The sequence below is a fragment of the Sus scrofa genome, chromosome 8 (assembly GCF_000003025.6).
Source record: "Sus scrofa isolate TJ Tabasco breed Duroc chromosome 8, Sscrofa11.1, whole genome shotgun sequence".
Lineage (NCBI taxonomy): Eukaryota > Metazoa > Chordata > Mammalia > Artiodactyla > Suidae > Sus > Sus scrofa.
Window position 1 is genome coordinate 80,732,997 of NC_010450.4, and position 21,470 is coordinate 80,754,466.

General features: G+C 39.6%; 1 protein-coding gene across 4 annotated transcripts in view; it reads right to left on the minus strand.

Moving 5' to 3' along the window:
• Window positions 1–21,470, minus strand: part of ARHGAP10 (Rho GTPase activating protein 10) — a 349,503-nt gene that overhangs the window by 57,998 nt on the left and 270,035 nt on the right. For 3 of the 4 annotated variants that reach the window (XM_021100659.1, XM_021100661.1, XM_021100660.1), the window contains exon 19: window positions 9,236–9,386. The exons of the other annotated variant lie outside the window; for it this stretch is intronic. In XM_021100659.1, coding sequence (XP_020956318.1) covers window positions 9,236–9,386 — 151 coding nt within the window. The remainder of the gene's footprint in view (window positions 1–9,235; window positions 9,387–21,470) is intronic. 4 annotated transcript variants of the gene reach the window in all.

The following is a 21,470-nucleotide window of genomic DNA, read 5'->3' on the forward strand; positions in this document are numbered from 1 at the left end:
ACATGCTACTAAACAACCAATGGATCACTGAAGAAATCAAAGAGGGAATTAAAAAATACCTAGAAGCAAGTGACCACAAAGATACAACACTCCAAAACCCATGAGATGCAGCAAAAGCCATTCTAAGAGGAAAGTTTATAGCAATACAAGCCTACCTCAGGAAACAAGAAAAAGCTCAAATAAACAACCTAACTTTATATCTAAAGAAGCTAGAGAGAGAAGAACAGACAAGACCTAAAGTTAGCAGAAGGGAAGAACTCATAAAGATCAGAGCAGAAATCAATGAAACAGAAATTAAGAAAACTATAGAAAAGATCAATGAAACGAAAAGCTGGTTCTTTGAAAAGATCAACAAAACTAATAAACCCATATCCAGACTTATCAAGAAAAAGAGAGAGAAGACTCAAATCAATAAAATTAGAAATGAAAAAGAAGTAACAATGGATATCACAGAAATACAAAGGATCATAAGAGACTACTATATGCAACTATACACCAATAAAATGGAAAACCTAGAAGAAACAGACAAATTCTTAGAAAGGTACAATCTTCCAAGACTAAACCAAAATGAAAGAGAAAAGATGAACGGACAAATCACAAGAGCTGAAATTGAAACTGTGATTAAAAAACTTCCAACAAACAAAAGTCCAGGACCACAGGTGAATTCTATCAAATATTTAGAGACGAGCTAATACCTATCCTTCTGAAACTATTCCAAAAAGTTGCAGAGGAAGGGACACGCCCAAACTCATTCTATGAGGCCACCATCACCCTGATACCAAAATCAGACAAAGATTTCACAAAAAAAGAAAATTACAGGCCAATTTCACTGATGAACATAGATGCAAAAATCCTCAGCAAAATACTAGCAAACAGCATCCAACAATACATTAAAAGGATTGTACATCATGATCAACTGGGATTTATCCCAGGGATGCAAAGGTTCTTCAATATCTGCAAATTCATCAATGTGACACACCACATTAACAAACTGAAGAATAAAAACCATACAATCCTCTCAATAGACATGGAAAAAGCCTTTGACAAAATCCAACACCCATTTCTGACAAAAACTCTTCAGAAAGTGGGCATAGGAGTTCCCGCCGTGGCGCAGTGGTTAACGAATCCAACTAGGAACTATGAGGTTGCGGGTTCGGTCCCTGCCCTTGCTCAGTGGGTTAATGATCCGGCGTTGCCATGAGCTGTGGTGTAGGTTGCAGACGCGGCTCGGATCCCGTGTTGCTGTGGTTCTGGTGTAGGCTGGTGGCTACAGCTCCAATTCGACCCCTAGCGTGGGAACCTCCATATGCCGCGGGTGCGGCCCAAGAAATACAGCAGCAACAACAACAACAAAGAAAAAAAAAAAAAAAAGAAAGTGGGCATAGAAGGAAACTACCTCAACATGATAAAGGCCGTATATGACAAACTCGCAGCGCACATCATTCTCAATGGTGAAAAGCTGAAGGAATTCCCGCTGAGATCAGGAACAAGATAAGGATGTCTGCTCTCACCACTACTATTCAACACAGTTTTTGAAATCCTTGCCATGGCAATCAGAGAAGTAAAAGAGATAAAAGGAAACCAAATTGGAAAGCAAGAAGTAAAACTATTCTATTTGCAGATGACATGATACTATACCTAGAGAATACTAAAGATTCTACCAGAAAACTGTTAGAGCTCATCCATGAATTTGGCAAAGTCGCAGGATACAAAATTAATACACAGAAATCGACAGCATTTCTACATACTAACAATGAAAGATAAGAAAGAGAAATCAGGGAAGCAATCCCGTTTACCATTGCATCCAAAAGAATAAAATATCTAGGAGTAAACCTACCTAAAGAAACAAAAGACCTGTACTCTGAAAACTTTAAGACACTGATGAAATAAATCAAAGATAACACAAATAGATGGAAAGATTTACCATGCTCTTGGATTGGAAGAGTTAATATTATCAAAATGACTATACTACCCAAGGCAAACTACAGATTCAGTGCAATCCCTATCAAATTATCAAGGACATTTTTCACACAACGCAAACAAAATATTTTAAAGTTTGTTTGGAAGAACGAAAGACCCAGAATAGCCAAAGATATCCTGGAAAAGAAAAATGGAGCTAGAGGAATCAGGCTCCCTGACCTCAGACTATACTACAAAGCAACAATCATCAAAACTGTATGGTACTGGCACAAAGACAGAAATACAGATCAGTGAAACAGGATAGGAAGTCCAGAATTAAATCCATGTACCTACAGTCAACTAATCTATGACAAAGGAGGCAAGAATATACAATGGAGAAAAGACAGATTGTTCAATGAGTGCTGCTGGGAAAACTGGACAGCCACGTATAAAAGAATGAAGTTAGAACACTCCCTAACACCATATACAAAAATAAACACAAAATGGATTAAAGACCTAGATATAAGACCAGATAGTATAAAACTCTTAGGCCAAACACTCTCTGACATAAAACCGACAGCAACATCTCAGATCCACCTTTTAGATTCATGGTAAAAACAAAAATAAACAAATAGGATTTAAATTAAACTTAAAAGTTCCTGTACAGCAAAGTAAACTGTAAACAAAACAAAAAGACAACCCACAGAGAGGGAGAAAATCTTTGCAAATGAATCAACTGACAAGGGATTAAATCTCCAAAATTTATCAACACCTACCACTCAATACCAAATAAACAAACAACCCCATCAAAAAATGGGCGAAGATCTAAACAGACAATTCTCCAAAGAAGACATACAGATGGCCAAAAAATACATAAAAAGATGTTCAACATTGCTCATTATTAGAGAAATGCAAATCAAAACCACTCTGAGGTACCACCTTACACCAGCCAGAATGGCCATCCTCCAAAAGTCTACAAACAATAAGTGCTGGAGAGGGTGTGGAGAAAAAGGAACCCTGGTACACTGTTGGTGAGATTGTAAACTGGTGCAACCACTGTAGAAAACAGTATGGAGATTCCTCAGAAAACTAAACATAGAACTACCATTTGACCCAGCAATCCCACTCCTAGGCATCTATCCAGAGAAAACCATTACTTGAAAAGACACATGTACTTCAATGTCCACTGTAGCACTGTTTGCAATAGCCAAGACATTGAAACAATCTAAATGTCCATCGACAGAGGAGTGGATCAAGAAGATGTGGTACATATATACACAATGGAATATTACTCAGCCATTAAAAGGAATGAAATACCGGCATTTTTAGCAACATGGATGGACCTAGAAATTATCATGCTAAGTGAAGTCAGTCAGACAATAAGACACCAACATCAAATGTGACATGTGGAATCTGAAAAAAGGACACAATGAACTTTTTTGCAGAATAGATACTGACTCACAGACTTTGAAAAAGTTATGGTTTCCAAAGGAGACAGTTCAGGGGATGAGGGGATGCACTGGGGTTGTGGGATGGAAATTCTATAAATTGGATTTAATGTCATTGAACAACTATAAATGTAATAATAAATTCATTGAGTAATAAAAAAATAGTAAAAAAAAAAAAAGGAAAAAGAAAATCACTATATGCAGACGATACTGTAGATGGAAAACCCTAAAGCCTCCATCAAAAAACTGTTAGAATAAATGAACTCACTAAAGTTACAGGATGCAAAATCAATACACAGAAATCTGTATTCTTATATACACTAATAAACACTAATAACAAACTACCAGAAACAGAAATTAAGAAAACAATCCCATTTACAATTACATCAAAAAGAATAAAACACTTGGGAATAAATTTTACCAAGGAGACGCAAGACCTATCAAATGAAAACTGTTAAGACACAGGAAGGAAATTGAAGAATGCAATTAGACAACTATCTTACACCATATAGAAAAATTAACTCAAAACAGATTAAACACTTGAATGTAAGAGCCAAAACCATAAAATTCCTGGGAGAATTCATAGGTAGTAACCTCAATGATATTAGTCTTAGCTATGTTTTTGTGGATCTGACTCCAAAGACTAAGAAGACAAAAGCAAAAATAAACAAAATCAGACTATATCAAACTGAAAAGTTTCTGCACAGCATAGGAACCCATCAACAAAATGAAGAGGTAACCTAGTGAATGGGAGAAGTTAATAGAAAATCATATATCCAGTAAGACATTAATACCCAAAAATCAACACATATAAAGAACTCATACAACTCAACAACAACAAAAACAACCTGATTTAAAAAATGGGCAGAGGATGTAAACAGACACTTTCCAAAGAAGACATAAGGCCAAAAGACACATGAAAAGATGTTCAACATCATTATTATGAAAACGCAAATCAAAACCTTATCTATGAGATACCACCTCATAACTTGTTACAATGGCTATCATTAGAGACAAAAAAAAAAAAATGCTAGAGAGGTGTTGAGAAAAGGGAACCCTCATACACTGCTGGTGGGAATGTGCCTTGGTGCACCCAGTATAGAAAACAGTATGGAGGTTCCTTAAAAAATTAAGAATAGACATACCTCATGATCCAGCTATACCACTACCAGGTATTTATTCAAAGAACACAAAAATGCTAGTTTGAAAAGATTATGCACCCTAATTTTCATTGCAGCATTGTTTACAATAACCAAGATATGGAAACAACCTAAGTATCCACAGATGGATGAGTGGATAAAGATGTGGTACATATGTGCAATGGAATACTACTCAGTCGTTAAAAAGAACCAAAACTTGATATTTGTGACAACATAGAGGGAACACAGAGATATTTTATGTGAAGTAACCCAGAGGGAAAAAGACAAAAACGGTATGCTTTCACTCACATGTGGAATCTTAAAAAACAAAACCAACAAAATAAAACAAAAACAAACCTAAAGAGACAGAGAACAGATTAGTGGTTACCAGAGGGGAAGGTGAAATGGTGAAGGGGGTCAACTCTATGGTGATGGATGGTAACTAGACTTGGGGTGGTGACCACTTTGTAGTGTCTACAGATGTCAAACGACAGTGCTGTACATCTGAAACATAATTTTTAAAAAGATGTAGTAAGAACATAAATTTGGAGTGGGCAGGAGCAGACACATATACAACATACACTTAGCTTTTTTTACCACCAGTTCTAAGGAAATAAAAACATAAAGATAACTTGAGAATGAAATAAAAAGAGGTCTTTGATTTTTCATCTTCTTTTTAGCACTTAGCAGCCTACCTCATATGCTGCTATTTCACAACAACTGACTTAGCCAAATCTACTCGGCTTTGAGGTTCTTGAGATTATGCGATGTTATGTGAAAATAAACAACATCACTTCTGAAAAATAATAAAAGACCAGAATTTCAGAAAAGATTTAACAGCTGGTCTATTTAAAGAAATCTAACTAGATACTATGTCCCTTTCAGTGCACATTAATCATCAAGTAAGAGATCCTTAACAAGTAACTAGAAATGTTAAAGTCTTCTACAAATAAGTTTAATGCAATTAAATCACACATGACAAAGAAAAATAATGAGCATTGTGTATGCGGAATGGCTAAAAGTGCCAATGCCAATTAAAGCCTTTGTTAAAGATACTAAATGTCTTTAATTAAACTGGGGTGGGGGGAAGGAGGGGTTGAAAAAAATATAACAAAAACCATGTCCAACAGCAGAAATTCTATCTGTCCTATTTCATGCCAGCTAGGATTCTCCTCTTCCAGGCCTCTCCTACTTCAGCTCATGCTAACAGGCTTGTTGATGGCTAATAATGACTTTTCGATCTGCCTGATGCTGGACCGAAACCAATCCTGAGTGTCTCTCAGGGTCAGCTCTTTGGTTCTTCACATAGTTCCATGCCCTCCTGGATGAAGAAGAAGAAATAACATACCACAAACCACTTCCATCAAATGCCAAATCTGTGACCAAATCATAGAGCTGAAGAAGATATCTGGTCATCCAATCTAGTTCCTTGAATCTTGGCAAACAATCTACCTAACTTCTAGACAAAAATAATTCGTCCTGGATTTTATTAAGTCAAATTTAACTTGTACTACAGTGAATACATGGGGGGCGGGGTGGGTGTGAAAACATACTTACATTTAAGTTTTCTATCAGAACCATGACACCCTATAAAATCTGGAAAAAGAGTCAACCAGAGTTGGCTAAAAGGCATACCTCAACCAAAACTAGGTAAACAGAGGGAATGACTCAATTACCACCAATTGGAAAAAAAATACATCAAGTGTTGGAACTTTTGGAAATTTCAAATAGAGTTGACAATTAAATTTCTTAGGCTACTGAAAAACATTTAAGTCCTAGTGACAAGAAGCAATATTATATAGATGTATATACTTCCATATGCCATGTGTGCGGCCAAAATATATGTGTGTGTATAGATAGATAGATAGATGGATGTGTATACTTCCATATGCTGTGGGTATGGCCAAATTTATTTATTTATTTATTTATGAAAAACCAGATCCTTAAAACCACTGTGACACAGCAGAAACTCCAAGCGACTTTTTTTGAAGGGGTATAGTTTTCAATACGCTAAAGTGATGATCAGTAACACAGTTTTTAAATACCCTTTCCCTGTATGTGCCTTTTCAAAAGGATTTTCACCACTTTTTATTTATTTTCCTTTTTAGACTATGCAAAACATGGATCCCACTTTGGCCTCTCTGAAATAATTCTTTTTCGCACAACTTGACTTCCATTAAAGCCTAGCTACAACTTGCGGTGAGGGAGATAAACAGTTTTTAATTGCTTTACCTTATGATCTCTAAGATAAAATAAAATCATTCCTTGACGAAAATCTTTGACTTTACTGATTCTTACAACATTAAAAAAAAAAAAAAGAAGTCTGCAATCAAGGAGGACTAATGTAAAGTTATAAAATACAAAATGTAAGCAATGCGATCCTGCTCTATAGCACTGAGAACTCTATCTAGTCACTTATGATGGAGCATGATGATGTGAGAAAAAGAATGTATACGTGTATGTGTGACTGGGTCACCTTGCTGTACAGTAGAAAATTGACAGAACACTGTCAACGAGCTCTGATGGAAAAAATAAAAATCACCTTAAAAAAAAAAAAATAAAAAAAATAACATTCGAGAAAAAAATGAAAAATAAAATACAAAATGTAGAATAAAACATAAAATATACAATAAAATAAATAATGAATGTGAAAACAGATTAAAGGAATTAAATATTTGTCAATCTCCTTTTTTTCCTTATAATTATTTTTAAAGACTTATTATATGGTCTAAAAATTAGGAAAGCTAATTTTTAGGTCATATAATAATTTTGAGTAGTCATATGAAAGATGTACTAAATACCACTTAAGAAGCTTTTTACCCATTAATAATAATCACTCAACAACCCAGTGATCAAAAGATTACTTCACTATGTACACATGACTGGCTGTTATGATTCAATTCCTAAAATTACCCCAAAAGTAGGAGTTTTCTGGTGGCTCAGCAGGTTAAGAATCTGGCATTGTCGCCACTGTGGCTCAGGTTGCATATAGTGAAAGAGGAAAAAAAAAAAAACAACAAACCCAAACTAGATGCGCTTTTTAAAAAAAAGTCCCTCTTGGGTCATTTCCCTTACAAAAAATAGTCAATTCAGGTCTGCTCAAGGGTGGATGCACCAATGAAGGTATTATTTCATGTCTCCTTGATTTTTTTCCCCTCTCCTACTTTCCATCATTTGCCTTGTTCACTATTTTTTTTAACACTTCCACCAGAGGACAAGTGAGATAGTAGAAAAGGTGCAATTCAAACCAGTCAGTTTTACTCCTTATTAGCAACTCTATTGAGAGAGAGTGAAAGTGAGAAAAAAAAAAAAAAAGAAAAGAATAAAAAGTTAGCTGGGCTCAGAAGCTGAAACTAACAGCTAAAAGGCAGCTTTGAAATTACAGGTTGACTTTAAAAAATCATGCCCTTCCTCTGGAAAATAAGGACCTGATTGTAAAACTAACACTTGTATCATATGTATATATGTCTTAATCAATTTAAAACCTTATTGGGGAGTTCCTGTTGTGGTTCAGTGGTTAATGCACCTGACTAGCATTAATGAGGACTGGGGTTCGATCCCTCGCCTCGTTTAGTGGGTTAAGGATCTGGTGTTGCCATGAGCTATAGGTAGCAGATGCGGCTCGGATCCCGAGTTGCTGTGGCTGTGGCGTAGGCTGGAGACTACAGATACAATTAGACCCCTAGCCTGGGAACTTCCATATGCTGCCATTGCGGCCCTAAAAGACAAAAAGACACAAATAAAATAAAATAAAAGCATATCGGAATACTCGAGCCCTTGGTGTTTTCACAGGAGGCATTTTGAAGTCTCCTGCACAGACCCCTAAGAGTTAAAGACAGTTGTTATTTGCTTGCATGGACCTTTGCATATTAGCTCCTCAGACATATGATTATATAGCCGCTTGGGATGGAGGTATGGTATTTGTTTCTATTTTCCTTTTCTCCCTCCCTTTGACAATCACTTCATACCCCCAAACCAATAAAACCTTAGTAGTTTAAATCTTCTCTACATCAGTAACCCCATGATTACAAATCAGCAACTGGTGGTCTCGATATGACTTACAGTCTTGTTTTGTGGGGATCAGTATCTCAGATTCTAATTTCTAGGCTCTCGGTAAAAACAAGGCAACCCGGCAATATTGAGACAGTTGTGGCCACGTGACAACAGTGATTTGGAACAAGGTAGCTTGGATGGAAAGTGAGGAATTCCACTGGTCAGAGTCCCACTGCAGCCCCGATCACTTAGCCAAGCCCCCAAAGGGGTCAATGTGCCACTCCCTCCTTATGATGAGATACCTGCCTCCGAAGAAAGTCAGAAAAACGGGGCAATGCTGGTGCAGAAGCATAGACCCCAATGCAACGGTGACCTGTGCCTTTGATCTCAATGCATTTAACATCAGACTCAATCTGCTCCTCTAGTAAAAGCTCTGCTTTAATTTTAGTTTCTCTGCCACTTGTCTCGGGGTTATATAACCTCACAGGAGGTCACACAAGTCTCCCGAAAAAGAAATTTAAGCTGTCTTTTCAAAACAAAAAAAGAACCATGCACAACAAACACAACACTGAAACCTGCATCCTCTCCCTGACAAGAAAGCCTGACTTACCCTCCCTGTTAATCTCAAAAATTATAATCATGAGGGGAAAGGAAATTAAGACACAGAGGATAGAAACCAGGGCCTGCCCTGGGGACACAGGATATGCCATTTTTCTTCACAGACGGCCAAGAAGAGAAACGCAATGAACATCTTACCATCTTCCAGTTCAAGGCAAAGGTTATACACAGCCACGGGTCTCTTTGTCCTCTGGCCCTGCCTCTTCGATTGCCTTGGTGGAGCATTTGGGGGTGATGTTGACAGGGAGACTGGCTCAGGCAAGGTCGCATCAGGCAGGGTCCTAAAAATCTGCCATCAAAACATAAACCACATTAATTGTCTTCCGGAAACAGAAACCTGGGTATTGGACAGTATACCAGGATCAAACATTTGATTTGGAGTCCTTCCCAAAGGGGCTGGAGCCAAAAATCCATTCCTTCAAATTTGGATACAAGTCCTAAGTCTTTTATTTAGTTTCTAACAGAAGATTTCAAATTTCTCATTAAGATGAAATTTCTCATTAAGTAAAAGCAACATCGAGCCATTATATTCCCAAATAAATTCATGCCCCAACTAAACAAGTCCCACTATCTTTACCAGATGGAGACACCACCAACCACGGCTCTTCACCCACAAAGGAAGTAACTGGGATAAACTATTAAAAACAAATATCCCATTCAATTTCACACAGGGTTATACTGATGCCAAAACGCTAGACTCCATTTTTTTCAAACTACATAAACAGAAACATACGACTGCAAATATTCTTTACTCATTTAAAAATAGCCTGTGCTTATAAAATTACCTTTCAGAGTCTCACATACGTTTTCCCATGCAAAGTTTTGCAGATTTTATCAATTTGTTTAATACCCTCCAACTTCCTTAAAACAGCTCCCCCTCCATTTACGAAACCTAGGATATTAGCACCTTCATTACCGACAACGTCATTCATCTACTGGCAATAGCAACATTAATTAAATGCACTGTTTCTCTGCTTAGCAATTTTTTTTTTTTCCTTTTGAGAAAAGCACACTGTGCCAAAAAAAGGAAAGCATATCACACAGAGGTCATTTACAAAAGAACTTCCATAGCGGCCCAGACCTGCTTTCAGAAGCTTCCCGCCCACAACAACACTGGAGTCCCTTCAGCCTTCAATGAAGTCTTAACATAAAATATTTAGCCATCACCCTAACAGACACTTTATCTCCAGAGGGCTGATGTGCTAAAGGTGGATGCAGGAAGAAAGCCAGCTAGCATTAAACAAACCATCAAGACAAAACTCAGAATAAAAAGCACTGCGTCAAAGCCCCACTGTTGCAAGGAGATTATTATGTATGTATTTGAACAAAAGCAGGCACATGACCTGTATAGACACAGGAGGGTATGACATACATGCATCCCATTTAATAACTAACAAACATGACAGAATTATATTCGCAGTGGAAAAGTTCTCACCTAAAAACTATTATCTACCAATAAAAATAAACAATTTCAAGAGAGCATTTGCTTTGTAGTACCATACTGCCCCCTCATGTGTCAACAGAATAAAAAGTGGTTTATATTACTGTGGACAAATATTTGCCAGTGAAACTTGAATTGACTGCTCCAACTGCTAACCTGCGAATACTGTATTTCCACAGACTCTGTGTTCCAATACGGCGCGCTGGCAAGGCGCAAACTACGTATCTGCCTTCAGAATCTTCTGCTGTCTAGACTGTCATCCACAGCTGGTTTTACCACCATCTGTCACTGTTCTTCAAGAAGGTTTTGGAGAGGTGAGAACAGGAGAGAAGTTAGGGTGAGAAGTGGATGACCTTGGTGCAGGAGAGAGGCAAGGATGGGAAAACTTAATTCCATTGAAATAAACTAGCACCTGTGTGTGACTGACACTGGTCAGAGTTTGTGGGCTCACTGCTGTTTGATCTTTACAAAAATGCCACATGCCTCTGGAATGGGAGTGGACAAGGAAACCAAACAACACACTGAGCCCGTATCTCTAAAGTCTAAATAAACACTGGAAAAGTTCTACCCCAAGAACTGTCACTGAATAGCTGATAACCTTCCAAGTGGACCTTCCCAGAGATCACACTGACTGGAACGATGCAAATGCGGACAACCACTTCCCCTCCCCCTCCTTTACCTCTGCCACCATCACCGTCACCAACATCACACAGTGTGAGGGCATGGGGAGCAGGGTGCAGGAGCAGCCCCTGTCTGCAGAGCCAGACTACGAAGAATGGGACCCAGGAGCATGACTGTTCCCAAGACAGCCCAGGGCTGGGCTTCCAGAAGTCTTCGGAATACTTCAGTGTACATCAGAATAACTGTGAGAATATTATTCAACCCTGAAAAAGAAAGTCCTGAAACAACTCGGATGAATCTTGAGGGTGCTGTGCTCAGTGAAGTAAGTCAGAGAAAGACAATACTTTCTGATCACATTTATATGTGGAATCTTAAAAACAAATGAACAAAGGAGCTCTCATTGTAGCACAATGGGATGGGCAGTATCTCTGCCACATCAGAATGCAGGTTCAATCCCTGGCCTGGCATAGTGGGCTACAGATCCAGCATTACTGCAGCTGCAGCATGGGTCGCAATTGCAGCTCAGATCTGATCCATATTCCATGGGACAGTCAAAAAACAAAACAAAACAAAAACAAAATCATAGAAACAGAGAACAGACTAGTGCTTGCCAGAGGCAACTTGGGGAATGGATGATGATGGTCAAAATGCACAAACTTCTTCCAGTTATAAAATAAATAGGTTCTGGGGAAATATTACTGTCCAGCATGGTAACCATAGTTACCAGGACTGTATTACATATTTGAAAGTTGCTAAGAGAGCAGGTCTTAAAAGTTCTCATCACAAGAAAAAAAACTGTGACTATGTGAGGTGATAGAGGGATAACTAAACTTGTTGTGGTAACTTGCTGCAACATATGCATACCTCGAATCGTTGTTACACACCTTAAACTAACATAATGTCATATGTCAATTATATTTCATAAAGTGGGAAAAGGGGGAGAATATCTGGAATGGCAATTGGGCTTTGGGGTTTTTTTTGTTTTCTTTGGTTTTCATTTTAATGCTCCCCAGGTGATTCTTCTGAGTAGTCAAGGCTGAGAAATACCTATTTAGACAGTCATTCCATGGCATTCTATACTTACCTTAGGTGGATCAAAATCTAAATGTGAAAGACCAGAAAAATTACTTTAGAAAAACTGGCACTGGACATATGCAATCAAATGCTTGGGACCTTCTCAAGTCCTAATTAGGCATAAAGTGTTTCAAAGATTCTAAAGACCAACCATTCTCCCAATAAACTCTATACTGTATTTGGCCACAGCCACAGCATGCAGAAGTTCCTGGGCCAGCAAATGAACCCGCGTCACAGCTGTAACCAGAGCCACAGCAGTGACAACGCCAGATCCTTAACAAGCTGAGCCACCAGGGAACACCTGCATTATCATTGCCAAGAACTAACCTAGCATCCGGATTAGGGGGTTCCAAAGCACAGGTGCTAACTTGAGGGGGTGCTATTCCAGCTATGGGGGCTTGACAAATTATTAAAAGAGTATAAATTATCTCATCCTTTCATTTATATAATGAGGGCCATAATACCTACATCTCAAGTGATTACCAGAATTAAATAGTATAATATTTATAGTGTTTGGCACAGCACTTGGCACCATAGTAATCAGAAATAAATGGTAGCTACTATATTTGCAGTATGATCACATCCAGTAATTAATAATAAAAATGGACAGAGACCCTTATTACTCTACTCAACCACTGTTTTGAGAGATCATTAATTTCTTGAGGGTCTCAAATATTCCTCACTTGATGTTTAGTCAATTGAAAGTGTCGATGGAAAGCTTATCAAGCAATGGGCTAAAGTGAAGCAATACACAGAGCCTCTTATCAAAATTCCCAAGTCACCTAGAGTCACAGAATTGTTGTGTATATTCACTTTCACACTTCAGCACTGAAATCTGAGATTTAAACTACTTCCTCTTTCATTTAATACATTTAACATTTAATAAACACCTCTGATGTGGCAGGCTTTCTCTGATGCACTTTAACATTCTCAAAAACCTTTGGGGTAAGAAGTACTGTTCCTTATATCGTAACATGATAAAAGCTCAAAGACTCAACAATTAGCTCAGATCTCCACAGTCTGAAGATTTAAACAACTCTTAACTCTCAACTCTGATTCCAAAGACCCTCTTGCCAATTTTAAAAACAAACAAAATGTATTTCTTAGGGAAAAAAAAAAAGTCACCAACTGTATTGTACTGTACCTATTTAGAAAGAGTAAAATGAGAGAATATCTATACAGACTCACCATCATTGTGCTGTGTTCTCCTGGATGTTTCAAGACTGCATTACTACTTTTTATATGCATTTAACTTTATCTGCTAATGCACTAGCCTCAGTTCTCAATTTTTTTTTTTAAGCTATAAAGCTTTGCTCTCATGGTTCTCTCTGAAACACCAGGAATGATTTTAAAACATACTCTTTTCAATTTAGAAGAGGAGGAAACAGTGAATTCTTTACTTGAAGTTTTGTCCTCTTTCATGGCCATCTGATTCTAGAAGTTAAAATTTAGCTTATTTTACATGCATCCCTATGTTCATAGCAGCACAAAAGCCAAGACATGGGAGCAACCTAAATGTCCATTGACAGATGGATTAAAAAGATGTGGTGTCTATCTAATGAAATACTACTCAGCCATAAAAAGAACAAAATATTACCATTTGCAGCAATATGGATACAACTAGAGATTCAATTCTCAGACTAAATGAAGTCAGAAAGAGAAAGACAAATACCGTATGACATCACTTCTCTGTGAAATCTAAAATATGGCACAAATGAACCTATCTACAAAACAGAAACAGACTCAGACATGGAGAAGAGACTTGTGGTTGCCAAGGGGGAGGGAGAGGGAGTGGAATGGACTGGGAGTTTGGGGTTAGCAGAGGCAAACTATTCCATTTAGAATGGATGAGCAATGAGGTCCTACTGTACAGCACAGGAACTATATCCAGTCTCTTGAGATAGACCATGATGGAAGATAATATAAGGGAAAGTGTGTGTTCGTGTGTATGTGACTGGGTCACTTTGCTGTACAGCAGAAACTAGAACATTGTAAACCAACTATATTTTAATTTAAAAAATTAAAAAATAAGACAAAATTTATCTTATCTTGTTCTGTATAGCCAAGATGTGTGATTTTGTTTGTTTTGTCTTTTTGTCTTTTTAGGGGACACCTGCAGCATATGGAGGTTCCCAGGCTAGGTGTCAAATTGGAGCTGTAGCCACTGGCCTACGACACAGTCACAGCAACACCAGATCCAACCCACGTCTGCAACCTACACCACAGCTCACAACGATGGCGGATTCTTAGCCCACTGAGCAAGGCCAGGGATCGAACCTGAGTCCTCATGGATGCTAGTCAGATTTGTTTCTGCTGAGCCACAATGGGAACGCCGATGTGTGTCTTTAAATATAACATTAATTTTCCTATTCTAGAACCATTGCATGGATACAAATTCCTCTACTGCCCAGGTCTCTTTCCAAGATCATGCAACTCTCCCAACTTCCCTACATCATATCACTTGTGTTCTTGGGCAAAAGATGAAGTCATCTTCAGGAATACCAAAAGTCCAAGTCTACTCATATCTTATTTTTTTCAGGGTAGAAAACTTCTTCACTGCACCTACATAGTTACAACATAAAAACTCAAACCAGACAATCCAATGACAAAAAAACAAAACTCCACACGTAGGCGTATCAGGTAAGCAAGCGCTTATCAGGTCTCCAGAGAGTGCTAGCACAAACAGAAGTCTGGCACTACTGTTCAGAGTCACAGATGCCTCAGACTCAACACACTGGATGTTTACGCTCACAGGACACAGTCATACATATAAATACCTACCCACACCCTCCATGCTCTGTTACCAGGGGCCACATGTGGAAATGACTGGGCCACCTCTGCCGGAAACACTTTACAGAGAATAGGAAGTAAGAATGCGCTCTGCAAATTTCTCACACCTGCAGCATTTGATTCAGGTGAATTAATAAATACGACGGGTAAAGGAAAATTACAGGGATGAGGCAATTCTTTTTTAGAAAGCTGTATCTGCAGAAGAGTTCTGGGTCTTTATTGTGATAGGAATATTCTTACTATGCTTGTATATTTCTATCGTCTCAAATAATAATTGCTGCAACTACTGAGTCCTTGCAGTATACCAAATACTTGACCTAAAAAGACTAAAACCCAGGAGTTCCCACTGTGGCTCAGTGGGTTGAGACCCTGACTAGTACCCACAAGGATACATGTTCGATCCCTGGCCTCGCTCAGTGGGTTAAGGATCCAGCATTGCAGTGAGCTATGGTGTAGATCGCAGACATGGCTTAGATCTGGCATTGCTGTGGCTGTGGTGTAGGCCAGCAGCTGCAGCTCCAATTCAATGCCTAGCCTGGAAACTTCCATACGCCCCAGGTGCAGCCCTAAAAAGAAAAAAAAAAAAAAAAGGCTAAAGGCCAAATATCCTGACTTCAGTGTGTATGTTTTGGTCACCATGACAGCCTGCCCCCAACATGACCCAGTCATATTAAGCCCCATTCATATTATATCCGCCTTGGTGATGTCATCTCTCACGTAACCACATCTACCCATAGACAGAAGTATAACCCGAAAACAGCTGAAAATCAGTGCATACTCCCCTTCACACAGACAGGAAAGACAAAATAAAATTTCCAATCTCTTTCTAAAATACCTAAGTACAAAATGGCCAGACATTTCTTTCAGCTTCAGGTTTCCGGTGTATTTAGACAAACATTCATTACCTTGGAGCCGCAGGACTCTAAGTTACCTTCAAGGTAGGCCAAACCATCCATCTACAACCTGACTTCAGAGCTTAGCTATGGTGTGAACAGTTACACAGAGCGCTCTGAATACTTTCCAGCTTTCTGTCCTTGAATCAGCACTACTCCATGACTAAATATGAATCTTCTAAAAAAACCTTATTTTTAATTTTATTGGAGTATAGCTGACATACAAGGTTGTGTTAGTTTTAGGTGTACAAGAAGGTGAATCAGTTATACATATACATATATCCATTCCTTTTCAAATTCTTTTCCTGTATAGGTCACTATGGAGTATGGAATAGATTTCCTTGTGCTATATATAGTACATCCTTGTTACTCAATCATTTCATATAGAGCAGTGTGTTTATGTCTATCCCAACCTTACATTTTATCCCTCCCCACAACGTTTCCCCTTTGGTAACCACTAATTTGGTTTCAAAATCTTTGAGCCTGTTTCTGTGTTGTGAATAAGTTCCCCTGTATCACTGGAATATTACTCAGCTGTAAAAAAGAATGAAATAATGCCATCTGCAGCAGCATGGATGGACCTAGGGATCATCATACCAAGTGAAGTGAGTCAGAGAAGGACAAATATGAGACAACCAATATGTGCAACCTAATAAATATGAGTCTTTTATAGAAAATTTATTTAGAATTGGTAATAGGGACTGACAATGAGATAACAGGTGGGTTCAGGCTGGACACTGGAAATATTCTAAGGCTTCCTGTTTGTTCCTGTTCCTACAAACTCAGAATTTTCAGAGCTGAAAAGGCTCCCAGTTATCATCTCAGCCAACCTGTGTCTTTCACAGTTGCACAAACTGAGGCCCTGTGGCTAAATATTTGCTCATATTCACATACCAGTCAGGGGCAGGCAGACTCAGGCTTTCTTCCCAAACCAGTCTGTTCTCTCCAGCAGACTATCCTTTGTGCATGTACCTCCTGATCAGGGAAGATGGTGCTCAGTAGCTGAAATTCCTCTACAGGCACATGCATCACTGGTCACAAACCTCAAGCCACAGCCCTATGAGGCCAAAACCAGAGGATGTTGCAGGGTCTTATTGAGAAGCCTTGCTGATGCCCAAGGTCATAAGGCCATCCCCCCCACCCCACCCCATCCCCATGTCGCAGAGGAGAGGGAGAAGTGCATCCACAACAAACGAGAGGGAGGAGGGGCAGGGGACGTTACCAGCCCGTCCATGCCATGGGTGCAGGCTTTGAAAGTGCCGCTGACTTGCTGTGAGCTTGTTGAAAAACAACTTCAATCTTGGTTTACAACCAAATAAAACAGAAATGCAAGAAGTGCATTGGGGAGCATTTATCAAATTGGTAGAGTTCCTGTTTTTCTTTTTCTTTCTAAGTTTCCAGTTTTAGTTTCTGGAGACCTTTTCAGACCCCTCCCAAGTCCTAATGGGACATATATCACATCGATATCTGCACATCAATTTCTTCAGCACCCTGGGGGCTAAATAGAGGAACACATAATTGACTTTGGCTCTTGATAACAAGATTCAGTAAATGGGAGTTACCACGGTGGCACAATGGGATCAGGGGCATCTCTGCAGCACCAGGACACAGGTTCCAACACCTGCCAGGCACACGTGGGTTAAAGGATCCTGGCATTGCTGCAGCTGTGGGAAGTCCACAGGCTGCAGGATGCCCGCACCCCCCCAAAAAAATAGTATTTCAATAAATGAAAACCTTTATCAACCAGCCTCTCTGAAATGGAATGTGTCCCAAACGTATCTACCTCCAAACCATGGGCGTTTTCAGTGACATAAACCGTGGAAGTAACATCAGTGCCCTGGTCTTCCTAGTGTTCCACAAAGACCAACAGAGGTGGTACTAATAATAATAGTAATAATAACAGCTTTGATTACATAGTAGAACCAAGTGGCAGTGAAGAAATTTGCATAGGCTCCCAAAATAACTTTCTCCCCAATCAGTTCCTGAGGTAAACCTCTCCTGATTCAGCCAAAGCTCTATCGCTCTTAAATTCATGGTGCAAACACAAATTCCCAGTTACGCAATGTTGTTTTCTGGTTTACAAACCTTTAAAAACACTCCAGGTGCAGTTTTATCAATTTGCACCTGCAAACATTTGGGAAACGCAAGCATACCCTTTCTGAAGTCAGAAGAAAACACTTTCCAAACACAGCTGTAACCTGACTTTCATAACCCAAATGTCTACAAATATTCTTAACTGAATAAAAAAGCCAATGCTTAGCTAGAATGTTTTTTCCCAACCAACGTGCCCTTTGCTTACAGGCAAACAAAACGTTTACACTTCTGCCTAGAATTACACTAAAGAAACATACGCTATGTCAACAGCAAGACGTGCTTCATACATGATACTCTCTGGCTTTTGTCTTCCTCCTCTTTCAATTTAGGTGTATGACATCTGCTGAGGTTCTTTTTCTTCTCTCCTGGTCACCCTTTATCTTTGCAGGACTCAAGCCTGCCTTAGAAATCACTTGGTCCTGGAGTTCCCATCATGGCTCAGTGGTTAACAAATCCGACTAGGAACCATGAGGTTGCGGGTTCGATCTCTGGCCTTGTTCAGTGGGTTAAGGATCCGGCATTGCCATGAGCTGTGGTGTAGGTCGCAGACAAGGCTCGGATCTGACTTTGCTGTGGCTGGGGTGTAGGCCGGTGGCTACAGCTCTGATTAAACCCCTAGCCTGGGAACCTCCATATGCCACGGGAGCGGCCCTAGAAAAGGCAAAAAGACCAAAAAAAAAAAAAAAAAAAAAAATCACTCGGTCCTGATGACCACAAGAGGATCAGAACAGAAGCCGAGCGTGTGCAGTTCCCAAAGGCCAGGGGAGCCCCCGAAAGAGGCCTAGGCATGACAAAAAGCAGGACTCCTTCAGTATTACCTGCGAAACTTTAAACCAAATATAAACACATCTGTGTAGAAGTGATGCCTTACCTTATCACATTTTCAAAGTGAAAGACATTTTTGCTTTTGGAATATAAACCACAAGCCCTAGTCGTTTGGGTAGGCAGGAATGACCATTTCCCTGGAGAGAGGGGAAAAAAAAGAAAAAGAAAAAAAAGCCCTGGACCTAATACAGAAGGAAATGTGTGAATTTTTTTTTTTTTTTTTTTTTTTGTCTTTTTGCTATTTTTTTGGGCCGCTCCCACGGCATATGGAGGTTCCCAGGCTAGGGGTCCAATCGGAGCTGCAGCCACCAGCCTACGCCAGAGCCACAGCAACTCGGGATCCGAGCCGCATCTGCAACCGACACCACAGCTCACGGCAACGCCGGATCGTTAACCCACTGAGCAAGGGCAGGGACCGAACCCGCAACCTCGTGGTTCCTAGTCGGGTTCGTTAACCACTGCGCCACGATGGGAACTCCGGAAATGTGTGAATTTTAATCAGTGAAGAAAACACTTCCTGAAGACACATATATGATTATATTTACCAAAATCATCTGAAATCTTTTTCCAAGTATGTACGCCCTCAGGCATGGCCTACATATTTAAGAGATAATGCATCACATGTTTGTTTTGTTTTGTTTTCCATTTTAGCTCCCATAACAATAAAATGCCTAGAGCAAAACCATGATTTGAAGGTGGTCAATAGAGAAGCGGCAAGGGTGGGGTGGAGGGGGTTCAGCCTTCACATTTAATCACTGCTCCAAAAATTTATGGGACTAGTTTGGTTTTCATTTTTTAATAGTAAACTTTTTTTTTCAAACCACAAATTATTCATGTTACAAAAGTGCTAACGAATACACATGACATTCCTTGCAGAAATTCTGGTAAACACTAAAAAAAATTAAAAAAAAAACCTTAAAGAAGATGAAAAACATGCATCATCCCACACATAGAATCATTTCTGTTAAAATGCTGCTGACTCTTCTTCAGAATTGTTTTTTTTCCATGCAACATCTGTCTCATCTTAAAGAAGTAAAAATTTAAATACAATTACATGTGGACCTCAGGTTCCTAGAATTTACCAGTAGTCAGTCCCCAGTTCTATTTGAGAGGTTAGCTCTGCTATATGCATCTGTTAGAGAAAAGCTTTGGGCAAGATTCGACTCTAAACACTTAGGACACAGCTAGATTTTACCTCTGGATTGAAATGTTTCTAATTAGGGGTTTGGAAGATATTCATGCATAATTTTAAGAACATTTCGAACAGCCCGATGCTTAGGCCCTCATCCCTACCAACTCAAGGCTATGGGAAGGTCACACACACTGGAGGATGACACCAGCCTCTCCTTCGATGTGCAAGTATGATTTGTTTCCATGAGCCTTCAATACAATGAAAGCATCAACTGTACCCAGTTTCTGTTCCCTAAAAGGAAAGTCTCAAAAGGTAAATGCTTGGAGGCTTGGATCCAACCTCAGTTTGGAACTTGCTGACTCTCTGTTTTTAGCAGCTGGGTGTCAAATGCAAAAGGGGGAGTTCCTGTTGTGGCTCAGTGGGTTAAGAACGCGACATAGTGTTTGTGAGGATGCAGGTTCAATCCTTGGCCTCGATCAGTGGGTTAAGGATCTGGCATTGCTACAAGGTGCCGTATAGTTCACAGATGTGGCATAGAGTGCAAAAAGGAAGATTTCCCACAACTGCTCTCACTTCGCCTAGGACCAGCTTTGTCACATATGTTCCCAATCATGAGGAAGGGTGGAATTAGGTGTATTTCTTTAACTGGAAGGAGATGAACAGGCAGGATCAGAAGGCCAGAGAACCACATGCCTTGGGGGAAGGGAACCCCTTCATCTGTGTGGCTGTTGACCTTCTAATAAAGTGTTTGGCACTTAACATCAGAATGAAAGGTTTAGTACCCTTCAAACTGGGTCACGAACGCTTATCCTTATCTCAAAAGATCTCAAGATTCCCACACTGTTACCATTATGTAAATGTTTATTTTCTGGGAGATGCGCATATTATGTTGATGATATTTACGGAACTTAAATCCCAGCCAATATATGTGGAGGAGCCATCAATGAATGCTAACATTAAAGGGTAAAAGTCTGCTAAAAGGAATGGATTCCTTTGGTGGGGGGTGCTGTGCCCATGGCATGCACAACTTCCCGGGCTAGGGATCGAACCCATGCCACAGCAGCAACCTGAGCCACTTCAGTGACTATGCCGGATCCTTAACCCACTGTGCCACAGGGGAACACCAGGAATGAATTCTTAAATATTCTCCGGGTATCTCCTACTGGGTTACTATCAATTACAAAGAGAACAGTGCAATGACAATTGAGAAATCTGGCCGTCGTCACTTGTAGCAGTTTTAAAACATGGCTACAAATTCTTTGACATTCTTCCCAGCAATACATGGCGTCTATGTCACCTCCCCTTGAATCTGGGCAGGCTCCCTACTGAATCAATCAATAGCCCTTGCATTAGTGATGCTCCACAGCTTCTGATACTAGTTCCTAAGACGCCCTCCAATCTCTTCCTTGTCGGCTGGAAGCCTCACTCGGAGCCCTGGGGCTGCCTTGCTCTGGGAGGAAGCCCAAGCTACGGGAAGAGGACTCCGTGCGTGGCTTGCTCAAC